This window comes from Spea bombifrons, chromosome 3, assembly GCF_027358695.1.
Source record: "Spea bombifrons isolate aSpeBom1 chromosome 3, aSpeBom1.2.pri, whole genome shotgun sequence".
In the NCBI taxonomy this organism is placed as follows: Eukaryota; Metazoa; Chordata; class Amphibia; order Anura; family Pelobatidae; genus Spea; species Spea bombifrons.
The window spans coordinates 21,108,320-21,120,717 of record NC_071089.1 but is presented as its reverse complement, the minus strand read 5'-3'; the positions used below and the strand labels follow the sequence as shown (position 1 = coordinate 21,120,717).

The window sequence follows — 12,398 nt, the reverse complement described above, 5'->3', positions numbered from 1 at the left end:
AACACCTTACACTTACACAGCCACTCCAACACCTTACACATACACAGCCACTCCAACACCTTACACATACACACGGCCACTCCAACACCTTACACATTCACGTGTTCACTCTAACACCATACACTCACCATACACACACTGCTCCAACACTTACACATACATACACACCCACTCTAACGCCTTACACATGAATCGTTATTTAATGGAATAACAAAGTGCTTCGAATTATACAATAAAATATTAATACATAACTTCATAGACTGCATTTATATTTGTATTATAATGAAACATGGCAATATAGTTTTATTAGCCATGAGAGAGAGAGACTGTGCCAAACCATTTCAGGTTTACATTTGCACAGGTATTACGTGCACTCAATTTATTAGAAGTCAGTGAGCTACAGCTATTCTGCAAACTTCATTATAGTGAATAAACCACATGGATAGATGACTAGTTACCATCATACCTGGGAACTCTCCCGGGTTTCACGGAGACTCCGAGTTAAGCACCCCTTCTCTGGGTCACCACAGGGAAACTACAGTCTGCAACGTCAGGGGGATCTCCTACCCGCATCCCACAAGGGGGGCCCCAGGTAGCCAGAGCCAGATTGTTCCCGGGAATGATGTTTATCCTTTATTGGATAGTTGAATTGCATTAGGTTACACGCTTTTGAGACTATTTAGGCCTCTTCTTCAGGTATATCTATATTATATCACATAAGATGTTGGGCATCATGTGACTGAGTAGGAACACTTAAAAGTATACGATGGTCACGTATTACTAAAGCAATGGCCAGCAGCCCTTCCCAGGTGTGACAGATCGGTGTATTTTCGACAAACTATTTAGAATTGTTTATTTTAGCTGAAAACGATACTCAGTAAGCTGTTTGATATACAGCAGCTGTAATGAGTGTAACACCATCTGTAGGTACAAAACCAAATTTGTCATGAGATTTCTTTCTAGCAGTCTTTATACACGCAAATAATCCCCACGCGAGATCAGTAATTTCTTAACAACTTCACGTCGTTAGAGGCGGATTGATACATTAATATGTACCGCTAAGCATTCTGGGCGATGCAGTCCACGTTTAACGTTGTCTAAATGCGCTGAAACGCGCGTCGAACACCCTGAGGACTACAAAACCTTTTCACGCCAGTCACAATGAAGAATCAAGGGGGTGTGTGCGTCACGTGTGCCGTCGCATCTCCTAGCGGTGTGTAGAGGTGACCTATAGTCACTCTGACAGCAGCCCTTCCCGCAGACTGACCTGGTGATTTGATCGCAGCTCCTCGCCTCACTGTACATCGCTATCAAAATGGTATGTTCCGGCCGCAGAGCTGCCGGTGTCCGGGCGGGCTGTGTGTGTTGCGCTGCCCTGGCCTGTTCCCGATTGTCTCCATATTGAATTTTTGATTCAATACGGTTTTTCATACGCTGGCTCGGGGAGGGACGGTGTTCGCTCAATGGGGATGAAAAAGATTATATCCAATGTAACGAAATATTCGTCTTATTGGTGCCTGAGCGGGAAGCCTGTGCCCTGTATAATATATATATATATATGTGTGTGTGTATATGCATGTATATATAATAGGCGCATTCCCAATATAATAAGGCAGTAAAGGGTTATTTGATGTAGACTTCAGTCTGTGTCTATTGTATGTAGTAAATGTGTCAGGACTGGTACCCAACGCTCCAAAGGCCTTCATGCTGCTTCTGATTGGCAATAAATGTATGATGGATCCATGTATAGCAGGACTGCAGGTGGCCCTTATAGGTAAGCTGGCATAATAAGCATGCATGCATGTGTGCCTGGGCCTGGAACCAATATGCGTTCCACTCTGCAAAGCCGGAGTCGCAATGATCTGCATGCAGACATCTCTGGTGCCAACACATTCTTAATTGTATTTGGTTACAGAGCCACTCTCTCCTCACAGTAACATTTTTCATAACTGCTCAGAACAATATCTGTATAACATTTCCAGCATCAGACATGACCTCTATATTCAGTTGAAAATATCCGATTAACACGCTTTTCTATAATGAGTTTAATGGAGTTCTCGGAAAGTTAAATGAGTGCACACCATGGCTTTTTGTTTTTATTACTTGGATGAGAATGACTGCTTGCAGAAGTGCCGCAGATCTGCGTATTAGCCATTTGAATCTGGTTTAGCTCTGTTATCTTAGCCCAGTCTAAACACCCGACTCCTTATCACACGGTGTGTAGTAAACGGTAGACTGTCTCGGTCTTAATCAGCCGGTTCCTCTGACCAATGAAAGTCTAGGGAGGAACAGACTTCATTAGCATTGCCATAAAGAAACCGATCAGTGTAGTGTTTGAGCTGGAAAGGCACCTAAAATATCACATCTGTGACTCTAAACTGCTTCAAATGTGTGTTCTTTTGCGTGACGTCTTATTTGGACTGGGTCACAGGAATAGGAATCCTAAACTACAGCAAAATAGCTCAAATACTTTTTCGGATCTGCCCCCTCCTTACAGCTACTGAAATCCATGGTTGTCTGTGACCCGGAAAGACACTTCCAGCTGTTCCTTATGAACATGGCTAGGAATGTTGGCCCTATACATCCCTGTATATAATGGAATTGTCTGCGGTTATCGCATAGGATGTTAAAATTGAAGATGGATAGAATGGTTTTAGTTCCTGGAGTTTTGTCTGAATTTGAAAATAGGCTGTCCATCTTTGGACATGACGGGTGCAACCGTACATTCTCTGGGGTTCTGTTGCACTGCGATGCCAGTACAGGGAGCGAGTGTGATAGCGCGGCACACTGTGATGGGCATCGCAAAACATGATTGAGAGATGATTTTACCCTCGGCTCTGTGAGGTTATTATAATAGACGACATAAGGGCTGTGATGGGATGTTCGCATCCTCTGATGGATTCATGTTGGGGTCGCCCGTATACCCTCAATGCCAAAGCTCCTCTGGCATCAGGAGTTTATTCCCCTTTAGGTTTCTTCTGTATAGTAACATGGCTGTATGCTGAAGGTCATTAGGACACGTGTCTCCAGAAGTGCTTGTGTTGTAAGTGGAAAGCGTGCGCTGTGTTGGATAAAATGCTGACCGCATCCTTCCTGTCTTGTGTTCCAGCCCGAAGCTATCAGAGTCCTGGTGACCGGCGCTGCAGGTCAGATCGCCTACTCCTTGATGCAAAGCATCGCCAATGGGTCTGTCTTTGGCAAAGACCAGGTAATAATAAAATACCAATCGTGTATTTACATCATTTTTGTAACATTCATTTCTGGTATTATTTATCTTTCCAATGAGCTTCAAATAAAATTCTGGAAACCAGGGTTGAAAGGCTTTGTTTCTTCGCTGTTTGTTGGAAGCATGAGCTACTGGCATGATTGCAATATTTGTCCAAGAAAGAACTGAGTCTTTAGCTGAAGACAAGACCTCAAAATCTTTTGTAATTTTTCTATGTTACTCCAATAAAAGGTATTAGCTACATAAGCCTTACGTAGGTATTAAGAAGCAGCAACTCCTGCTCGTTTTATCAGAGAAGGTCAGCTGTATTTTATGTAGTTATATCAAAGGAGGACATTCAATAAACTCCAGGTTAACCAAACTTTAAACAAGAGACAACTTTGTCTCCACTTAGCACGCAGATGAGCTGGTTTGGTCTTTACACTGGTCCAGTAATTTGGAGGTAAAAAAAAAAAGTGAAAACTTTGTCGTGGGGATCCTGTTCACCAGTTTAAACATTAGAAACCCCAGTAGAAGTGCTCAGCCCTTTTGAATGAAAAAATACTTTATGCAGAGTATCCTCAACTAGACTGACTGCGACACTTAGTTACAACTAAATGCTATCAAACACAAAATACGTTCACTTTGTGTGTCCCATAAACCAGCAGGTTCAGTGTTGTGTATGCATCGACAAGGAATAAAAACAAAGGTTTGTGTATATTGATACTTCCTATGTGTCTGCTATAGGGTACCCCATAATCTACTTTTTATTCCGCTATTGTCAACTAAACCAAATTCTAGGTCACGGTGGCAACTAGGAATTGCATCCTGCTGGACACATGAGCCAGCTGGGGAGGGGGGTTAGTAGGGTCGCATGGCACAATGGCTTCTAACTTGTGTAATTAAGTAGATACAGAAGGTCAGACCATCTGGCGAACCAGGCAATTGCATAGGACGCTTGTCTTTACGGCTGCTTGCGATGCAGATCCAGCGCTTTAATGCCATGCTCTGTGCAGTTAAGAGCATAGCTTGCGCCTGTTAGCCAATAGCCTTAAAGTGCCAGTGCTTCATTTCCTCCCCAGTATTGCCCCGTTGAAGGTACCACAGGGGGTAAGATTATCACAGGCTGAGACACAAGCTAATCCTGAAGCCTGTATCCCCCCCTTTAAGATTATTGTAGCACATGGGACTTGGTGGACTCTTCCTAGAGGTCCTAATGCTAGCTTTGGTTCCTCCACAGCCTGTTGTGCTTGTTCTGTTGGACATCACGCCCATGATGGGTGTGTTGGATGGGGTTGTGATGGAGCTTCATGACAGTGCTCACCCTACGCTGAAAGGTAAATATTTGTTGTGCTTTTCACACTATTCTTTTTGTATTGTGTAGACTTCTTTCTCCCAAAAGATTAAGCATTGGCATAACCTTTCCTTGTATGGTTTCATGGATTATGGAGTGTTTTTTGTTACGTTATTGCAGACTCAGTCTCAAAGTACACTCATCACTGCTGACACACTTTGCCTTATCTCAAGTTTAAAGGTGATATATGTACTCTCCGTGAAAAACAGCCCTGTCAATTCATTAACGTGCTTTTTCCCCCCTTACAACACACACAAAGCTTAATTTAATGCTGGAGATAGATATTTCATGAATAATTGAGGAGCGATCCTTGCAAAGATTACATTGAGGGGGAAAACATTGACCCTGATTATTCAACTGAGAGAAAATGTTTGTTTTTTCCGTCTTTTCTATAGGGATCTCTGTAAGGGTTGCTATGTCCAGCTCCATAGATGCTTATTTTCTCTTGGATGTGTTCTAATGTCTGAACCCACAGAGATGTAAATTAAAACTAAGGCATCAGCAGTATGTTCTCATCAGTATTGGTTAACATACGTTATAGTAAACCCTTTAATATGCTGTCATAGATAAGTGTTTCTCAACTTTTTTTGATGGGGTTTCTTCAGTAATTGCCCCAAATCTAAAACATAGATTTAGTTACCCTCTTAAAACTGTTACAATACAATCAAAAGGGATATTCCTGCCATCATATACACTTAAATGCATACAATAGCTGCCCCCCAGCTATCAAACTCCAAACCCTTTTTCTTCCAAGCTTTGATGGATATTGCTTGTTTCCCCAGACCCCGTGATGTTCATGCCCCCTTCACCATGCTCTGTAATAATGGTTGCTGCTTTCCTTCTTGTCTTCATGTTGGGTCTTATCCACCAAAAGGAGATTGAGTTCAACTACCATATTCAGTGTTAATTATGGAGGGCCAATCCTGGCAGGTTATTCCTGCTTAAAGGCTGAGTTTGCCCTGTGTAATGAATAATTCAGTGAATGAGCCAGCTTTGGAGAACTCTCCCTGATTTAACTATGCATTATACAGGGCCAAACAGGTCCTTCCTCAGAAGCTCGCTAGGGTTGGTTCTTTTATGAATGCTGAGGTCAAGACAGCTCTTTAGTGAATAGACCCCACTGTGTCTTGGGGCTCGATACTGAATTAGGAGGAGCACATCAAACGAATGAAAAAGAATGTACAGGTGATTGCATCTGGTCTGCCGGTACCAGCAAAGCTTGCACATATAACCCTACTGGCCCTTGGTAAAATCGTTTTATACCAAATTGTATACGCAGTGTTAAGTTTGTTTGACGGTAAGCAGTGCAGTAATTTGGTCTTCCTGGACTTTGTTGTACAGAGGTGATTGGCACAGATAAGGAAGAAGTGGCCTTTAAGGATCTAGATGTTGCCATTCTGGTTGGTTCCATGCCAAGAAAGGAGGGCATGGAAAGAAAGGACTTGCTGAAAGCCAATGTGAAAATCTTCAAGTCTCAGGGAGCTGCTTTGGACAAATACTCAAAGAAAACCGTCAGGGTGAGTGGAGCAGTAATTGCTTCATATATGTGGGGGTTCTGTCTAATTTTTTTTTGAAAACATTTTAATCACTGAAATTTTCGCCATATGTTTTTTGGGAAGCTGAGCTGTATACATTCATTTGCTGAATAATTTCAGGTTGTGGTTGTGGGGAATCCAGCCAACACCAACTGCCTGACTGCTCTGAGGTCTGCTCCATCCATCCCTAAAGAGAACTTCAGTTGCTTGACCCGTTTAGATCACAACAGAGCCCTTGCTCAGGTAAGCCTTAGGAATAAATGCTTGATATTACTGATGCCATTTGTCCCACTTTGTAGAATGCCACCTTATACATGTGTTAAAAAAAATAAAAATACACCCTCTAGTAGTGAACCAAATGTCTATCCCCTTAGTGATATGACTGAGCTAAAGTCCTTGTGAAATGTAAAAGCCTGTACACATCCAGCTTGCCGATTCCCTTTGCACCCCCCTTCATTTGATGCTGATCAGGATTGCTGCAGACTTACTGTACTATAATTACTGTTTCAGGCAGCTCTAGTGATTATTGCTTCCACTAAGCTTATTACTCTTCTATAGGGGCATGTTGTGACACTCTAATAACTGATCTTGAAATAGAAAGCATAAAACCGTATTAGGTGAGCATAAGTTGCCCAAAGAACTAAACTCCTTGTTGTAGCCGGGGATCCTAACATAAAATTACCGACCTTTAGAAAACATTTCTGTAACCTGTAGTGAGTAGATCTTGCATACCAACTTACTGATTTCTCTGTACAACACATCTCCCCCGCACATATACGCCTTTGTAATTTTGCGTGTCATTAGAGGGTATATCGTTAGCTAATACAGCTTTGTAGTCACATGTTTACATGCATCTACATTTTGATCTCTTTTGACTAAATATATCAAATTGTCCATCGTTAATATCTTCTGGTTTTTTTTTTCTTCTCCCTACTTAAGATTGCACTCAGGTTGGGAGTGTCATCTGGTGATGTAAAGAATGTGATTATTTGGGGAAATCATTCATCCACCCAGTATCCTGATGCTTCTCATGCCTCTGTTAACATAGAAGGGAAGGAGTCTTCTGCACTTGATGCTGTGAAAGATGACAGCTGGATAAAAGGAGACTTCATCTCTGTAAGGCTATTTTCCTCCATTGAGTGTGGTTAAATATTCTGTACTATATTAAGAGCCTCACTGTTGTGATGTTGATGTTGGGAACTTTGCATCAGATGGTCATGTGTCACAGCAGTTGCCACTATGGGGTCAGTATAACCAAATACAGCGGCCCAACATTGCCGCAGAAGCACTTATTTTTTGCTTATTTAGCTCTGTCTGCCAAAACGGTGCAGCTTTTCAGTGTATGTGTTAAACGTACTTTAAATTACTACTTTTGTCCTGTCTACCCACTGTACAGCTCTATGGAATATTATGGCGCTATATAAAATAATAAATTACCAAAGGTGGCTCCGTTCATGCTTGGTGGTTAAACTACTTGTCCTAAAACGGGACTGTTCACTCCTTTTTAGGCTGTAAGCTCTAGAGCAGGATCATCTCTTCCTTTAAAATCTAGCAGACCATAAATGTGGTCTTCTGTGAATCGCTACAGTAGACATCTCTATCACAGTTCATGAAAATATTTGCTGCAGGAGGCATGGTGTGGTTTAATACGAAGGTACTGTGTACGGGATAAATACTGTAATTAGACTGTTACTGCTGATGACATGGGGCATCCCCCTACTTTTCTTTGTCCCCTCCTAGACTGTGCAGCAGCGCGGTGCCGCTGTTATTAAGGCAAGGAAGTTATCCAGTGCCATGTCTGCTGCCAAAGCCATCTGTGATCACGTGAGAGACATCTGGTTTGGAACCCCAGAGGTAAATGGTCAATGTACTTGGCTTGTTTGGATCACATGGAGACCCACATCCTATCCATTACTTATAAACGATTCCAACAATTCTGATATTTAAGTATTTTGAGTGCTTGGTCTTGGGGTTTTTTTGTTTGCTTACAGTAAGAATGCTTGGACAGATATGTAAAAGGATTACACATAGTGTGATGGGACAATACTTCTCCGTGCACAGGCACTAGGGGCACACATTAATGCTCTCTCACCCCATTGAACATTCTAAAACGCATCAAACAAAAGATAGAGCTTCCATATAGAACAGAATAATAAAAACACCACTTTTTGTCTTTAGGGGCAGTTTGTTTCTATGGGTGTCATTTCTGATGGAAACCCCTATGGAGTGCCTGAAGGTTTGCTGTATTCTTTCCCTGTTACCATCAAGGTAAGCCTCTCTCTGCAAAGTCTTCCCATTTGAAGGTGCAGTAAGATGCAATAAAATTAGGAATACGGCATTACAGAGGAGCTACACAACTACCAATTTTGCTGTTTTTTTCCTTCTTTTATCAGGATAAGACCTGGAAGATTGTTGAAGGTCTAAAGATCGATGCCTTCTCTCGTGAGAAGATGGATTTAACTGCCAAAGAACTTCAGGAAGAAAAGGACACCGCATTTGAGTTTCTTTCTGCGTGACTAGATACTAGTCCAGAAATGCACTTAAATGATAAAGTGAAAAGTTACCTGTAGCTCCGATCTGTTTATGCCTGAAACCAATGTCCATTCAACTGTAACTGTTTGTAGCTAATGCATTACTAGCTGTAGTGAGTAAATAAAATCCCTATTGGGGTTTAACTTCCTTTTTGTGTTTCCGTTTGATTCTTTATTCTAAGAAAGGAGGCAAAGCAATCTCTGTTGGAGAGAGCTTTACGAGGATTGATTTGACATCAAAGCACACAAAGTCCACAATGTCTGAGTTTGTAGAAAGCGAAAGGATGACCATAAGTGTTCTGTGTGTGCCAGTTACAGAACTGACTTCCAGATATTGGTTATCATAAGAAGACCTTTGCAGCCATCTGGTTATAGGGCAACCTAAGAGAGCCTACATTTAAAGGTTGTCTTGGGGCGGGGGGGGGTTATAATGCACTGATTGAAGCACTTTCCTCTATGTGTAAATCCCAGTGTGTGGTGTACAGTCAGAAGAGCAGAACAGGAGATGCAAAAAAACAGATTAGAAGGCAGGGGTGGAGGTAAAAAACAGTTAAGTGGAGAAGAATCCAAGCTTTTAAATATGCTCCAATGAGCAGGGTCAGAATACGGCCTGTGTCAAGATCTGACACTTAGAATAGTTGTACACAATGCCATGGTGTGCGCCTTTGTCACACAACACCAGTTCTATAGAAGTGGGATTTTTAACTGGATGTGATATATATATATATATTACTCCAAAAAGGCAACATTCTCTCCTCAGTGATGCTGTAACATGCACTATATTTGCTTCTGGTGTTTACCTTGTCCAGGCAGTTCTGTTTTGTGAGAGATGGCTATATGCTTATTACACCTCTTCATAGGACTTACGATCAGACCCCATCATCATTTACAGGCTAAGCATGTAGTACTACCCGCATATGTATATGTATATATATGTATATGTGTATATATATATATATATGTATATATATATATATATATATAATGTGCGTGTATATAATTTTGTGGTATGGTCTATGAACACTTTAGATTGCATAATTTGCATCACATCAATGGGTTAGAGGTAATGCAAGCAAGTTTTGGTAGATAAGCGAGCGTGTGGTAGATAAGCAGCCTCCCAGGATAAGTGGTAGCAGTTAATACAGTGAGAATTTAAATATGTATTGGATACAGATATGCTTACCCTAAATCTCTAAGAGAAGTCCAAGGGCTAATTAAGTTCTAAGCTCTTACAACAGAAAAATCGGTGGACTAGATGGTCATGACGGTTCTGATCTGTTTTTATGCATCTACATTAGAATAAAATTTTATTTTAAGAACAGGCCTTGGCAATGATCTTGGCTTAAAATGCCTAAATGGTACTGTAACTTGCATTCATAGACTCATTGTGTTATTCAGGAGTCCTCTGTATGATTAGGGGACAGTTGGCGGTAACGACATCTGTGTGCCGCTTCTTCCAGCCCCGTGTAAGTGGGTGTTCTAGCTACGGTAGGACCTGCTGTTAATTCTTGGTTTCTGCTAGTGAACAATACTTTTTCAAAAATGAAATGGGACAAAAAGGCTGGGTCACCCATTCTGTGAATTTTTTTTCATGTGGCTTTCATATAAAAGGCTGATCTGCTGGCAAACCATATGTGCCGAAGGATTACAAGCATGTCTTTCAAATGAAAAGGCTTGTGTGAAATTACTTTGGCTTTGATGTGATTATAATTATTTCCTACCGCAGCCACACTGCTCTGCTATGAAAAGAACATTCTCAGCAACTACCGGGAACTGTTATTCATTTACAATATATACATGTAAACACTTTCCTCCTCTATTGTTGTTTAACCCCTTTGTGATAATGGCTTATTTTTTTGTACCCTTGGAGACCATGGCTGTTTCTGACATTTCTGCGGTGCTCGTGTTTAGCTGTAATTTTTCTTCTCTCTCATTTAGTGTACCCACACAAGTTATGGAACAATTTATTTTTCGCTACATCAGGAATACCCTGCACACAGTTTTTTTGTTCTAGGGAGCCACATCCACCCCTTACGTGTTACCTTATTACTGGCATATTTGCACTATTGGATAGAGATGCTTTTGTGGGTCGCTAATATACAAGTCCCCCTGATTTCACTGAGCTCCCTATATTTCCGTTTCCAGCACATTTGTTTCAGACAAAAACTGGGGCTTTTTAGATTATGCAATTAGTTTCGGGAATTTGAAAGACGCCCACATTTACATTCTGATTCTCTCCCACTCTATGTAGCCTTGCATTGCTAATAGCAATGTGTGTGATCAGCCAGCAGGGGGAGCAATCAGAGACCCTAGTAGACTCTAGATAGACGGTCCAGCATGATCAGGCATTCCGTATATAAAGATGTAACGGTGCTCGTGCCAAGCTCTGCAAAAGACAATCATCTCCATGGGTCTATAGGCCAATGGATTAAAACCGTAAAAATTCTTTGCAGTCCAAACGTGCATTTCAAAAATAACATTTTGTGGACCAGATGGCTCCCTTCAAGAAATTATTGGATGGAACAAGAAATAAAATTTAACAGTCAAAGCAGTTGGTTACCATGTAAATCAGACATCACAACATTTCAGGTGTCAAAAATGGGACACCTTAGTTTGGGGTATATCCAGGGGATAGACTCACTTCACACAAAAGGGGACATACAAGTCTTGTTTTCTAACAGTTCCCCTTTATCATCTTTGAACCCCATTGTTTGCTCCTTTGAATAGGCTCCTGTCCGCAGCATTTGAGGAGCCAGCCCTGGAGCTGACTGGCGGTAAGTATATCATGTGTAAGGAGTTTGGCTGCACACGATTGTGGTGCTACGTTTAGAAATTGCAGATGTCGTGAAAGGTTTTGTAATGTCCGTAGTCTCGGGATACAGATTGGATTTCCTTGTTAATTACATTATCTGTATGAAGATGTTAAGAGCAAGCCGCTTAACAACTTATTTCTATTTAAGAAGCTAAGATGCTATGGATGATATTCTTATCAACTTGAAATTGCATTGTAGATTGTTGCAATGTATTTTTAAATTAAATTTGTAACACTTCTTTGTCCGAGTAAGTGCTCAAACTCCTGACTCTAAGCGTGTTTGTCCCCAGATGGCCTTTGTGAGTGGGTTCTGCAGAAGACGGTGGAATGTGCTTCTCAAACCTCCCTCCACCTTCCCACAAAAGCCTAATGTAGATTCTACTAGTAACACAATAAATCAAATGAACTCCACTAAAGCTGACCCTGTATACTGCATATTTCAGATGAGCAGATCAATGGGGTAGTCCTTTCCTAATGTGTTATAGAAATCACCCGAGGCTTGCAAGTTCAGAGGATGTAACAATTAATTTACTTTTATTTGTCTTACAGCACTTATATTAAGCATGTCAGTAAATGTGGCCCCTGTTTAGCTCGATTTAGTACTATAATCAGATGGAGAAACGCGTTGCTGATTCTTGACCAAATAGCACCCCAGGATTGAAGGAGGCCCTTCTGTCATCCTAATCAAATGTCATGCCTTTATTTGGTTCTACATTTAGAAGGTCAATGAATGCTTAGATCTCTTGTACACATCTTGGAGGCCTCTGTTGCACCCCCATCAGGTAGAACAGCAGCTTTTACATACTGGGAGAATTATCTGGGAAAACTGACTGATCCCCATGGTCCAGGCACCCCGGGCAGCCGGCTGACTCACCTTGCACTCAGAACGGCCCTGGAGGAATATACTAGCTGGCCGCTGACCAGGGATAGGCAAAATGTCCATCCAAGGACACCAGAGTCT

The 12,398-nt window shown here is 41.5% G+C and overlaps 1 protein-coding gene across 1 annotated transcript; it reads left to right on the top strand.

Annotated features, from left to right (window-relative positions):
* Positions 1-1,177: 1,177 nt before the first annotated feature.
* On the top strand, positions 1,178-8,773 carry MDH1 (malate dehydrogenase 1). Its single transcript, XM_053459321.1, has 9 exons — positions 1,178-1,318; positions 3,110-3,208; positions 4,446-4,542; positions 5,901-6,076; positions 6,215-6,337; positions 7,034-7,210; positions 7,835-7,948; positions 8,273-8,362; positions 8,488-8,773. Exons 1-9 carry the CDS (start codon positions 1,316-1,318, stop codon positions 8,608-8,610), a joined length of 1,002 nt encoding a protein of 333 aa, XP_053315296.1. The 5' UTR covers positions 1,178-1,315; the 3' UTR covers positions 8,611-8,773.
* The last annotated feature ends 3,625 nt before the right edge of the window (positions 8,774-12,398 follow it).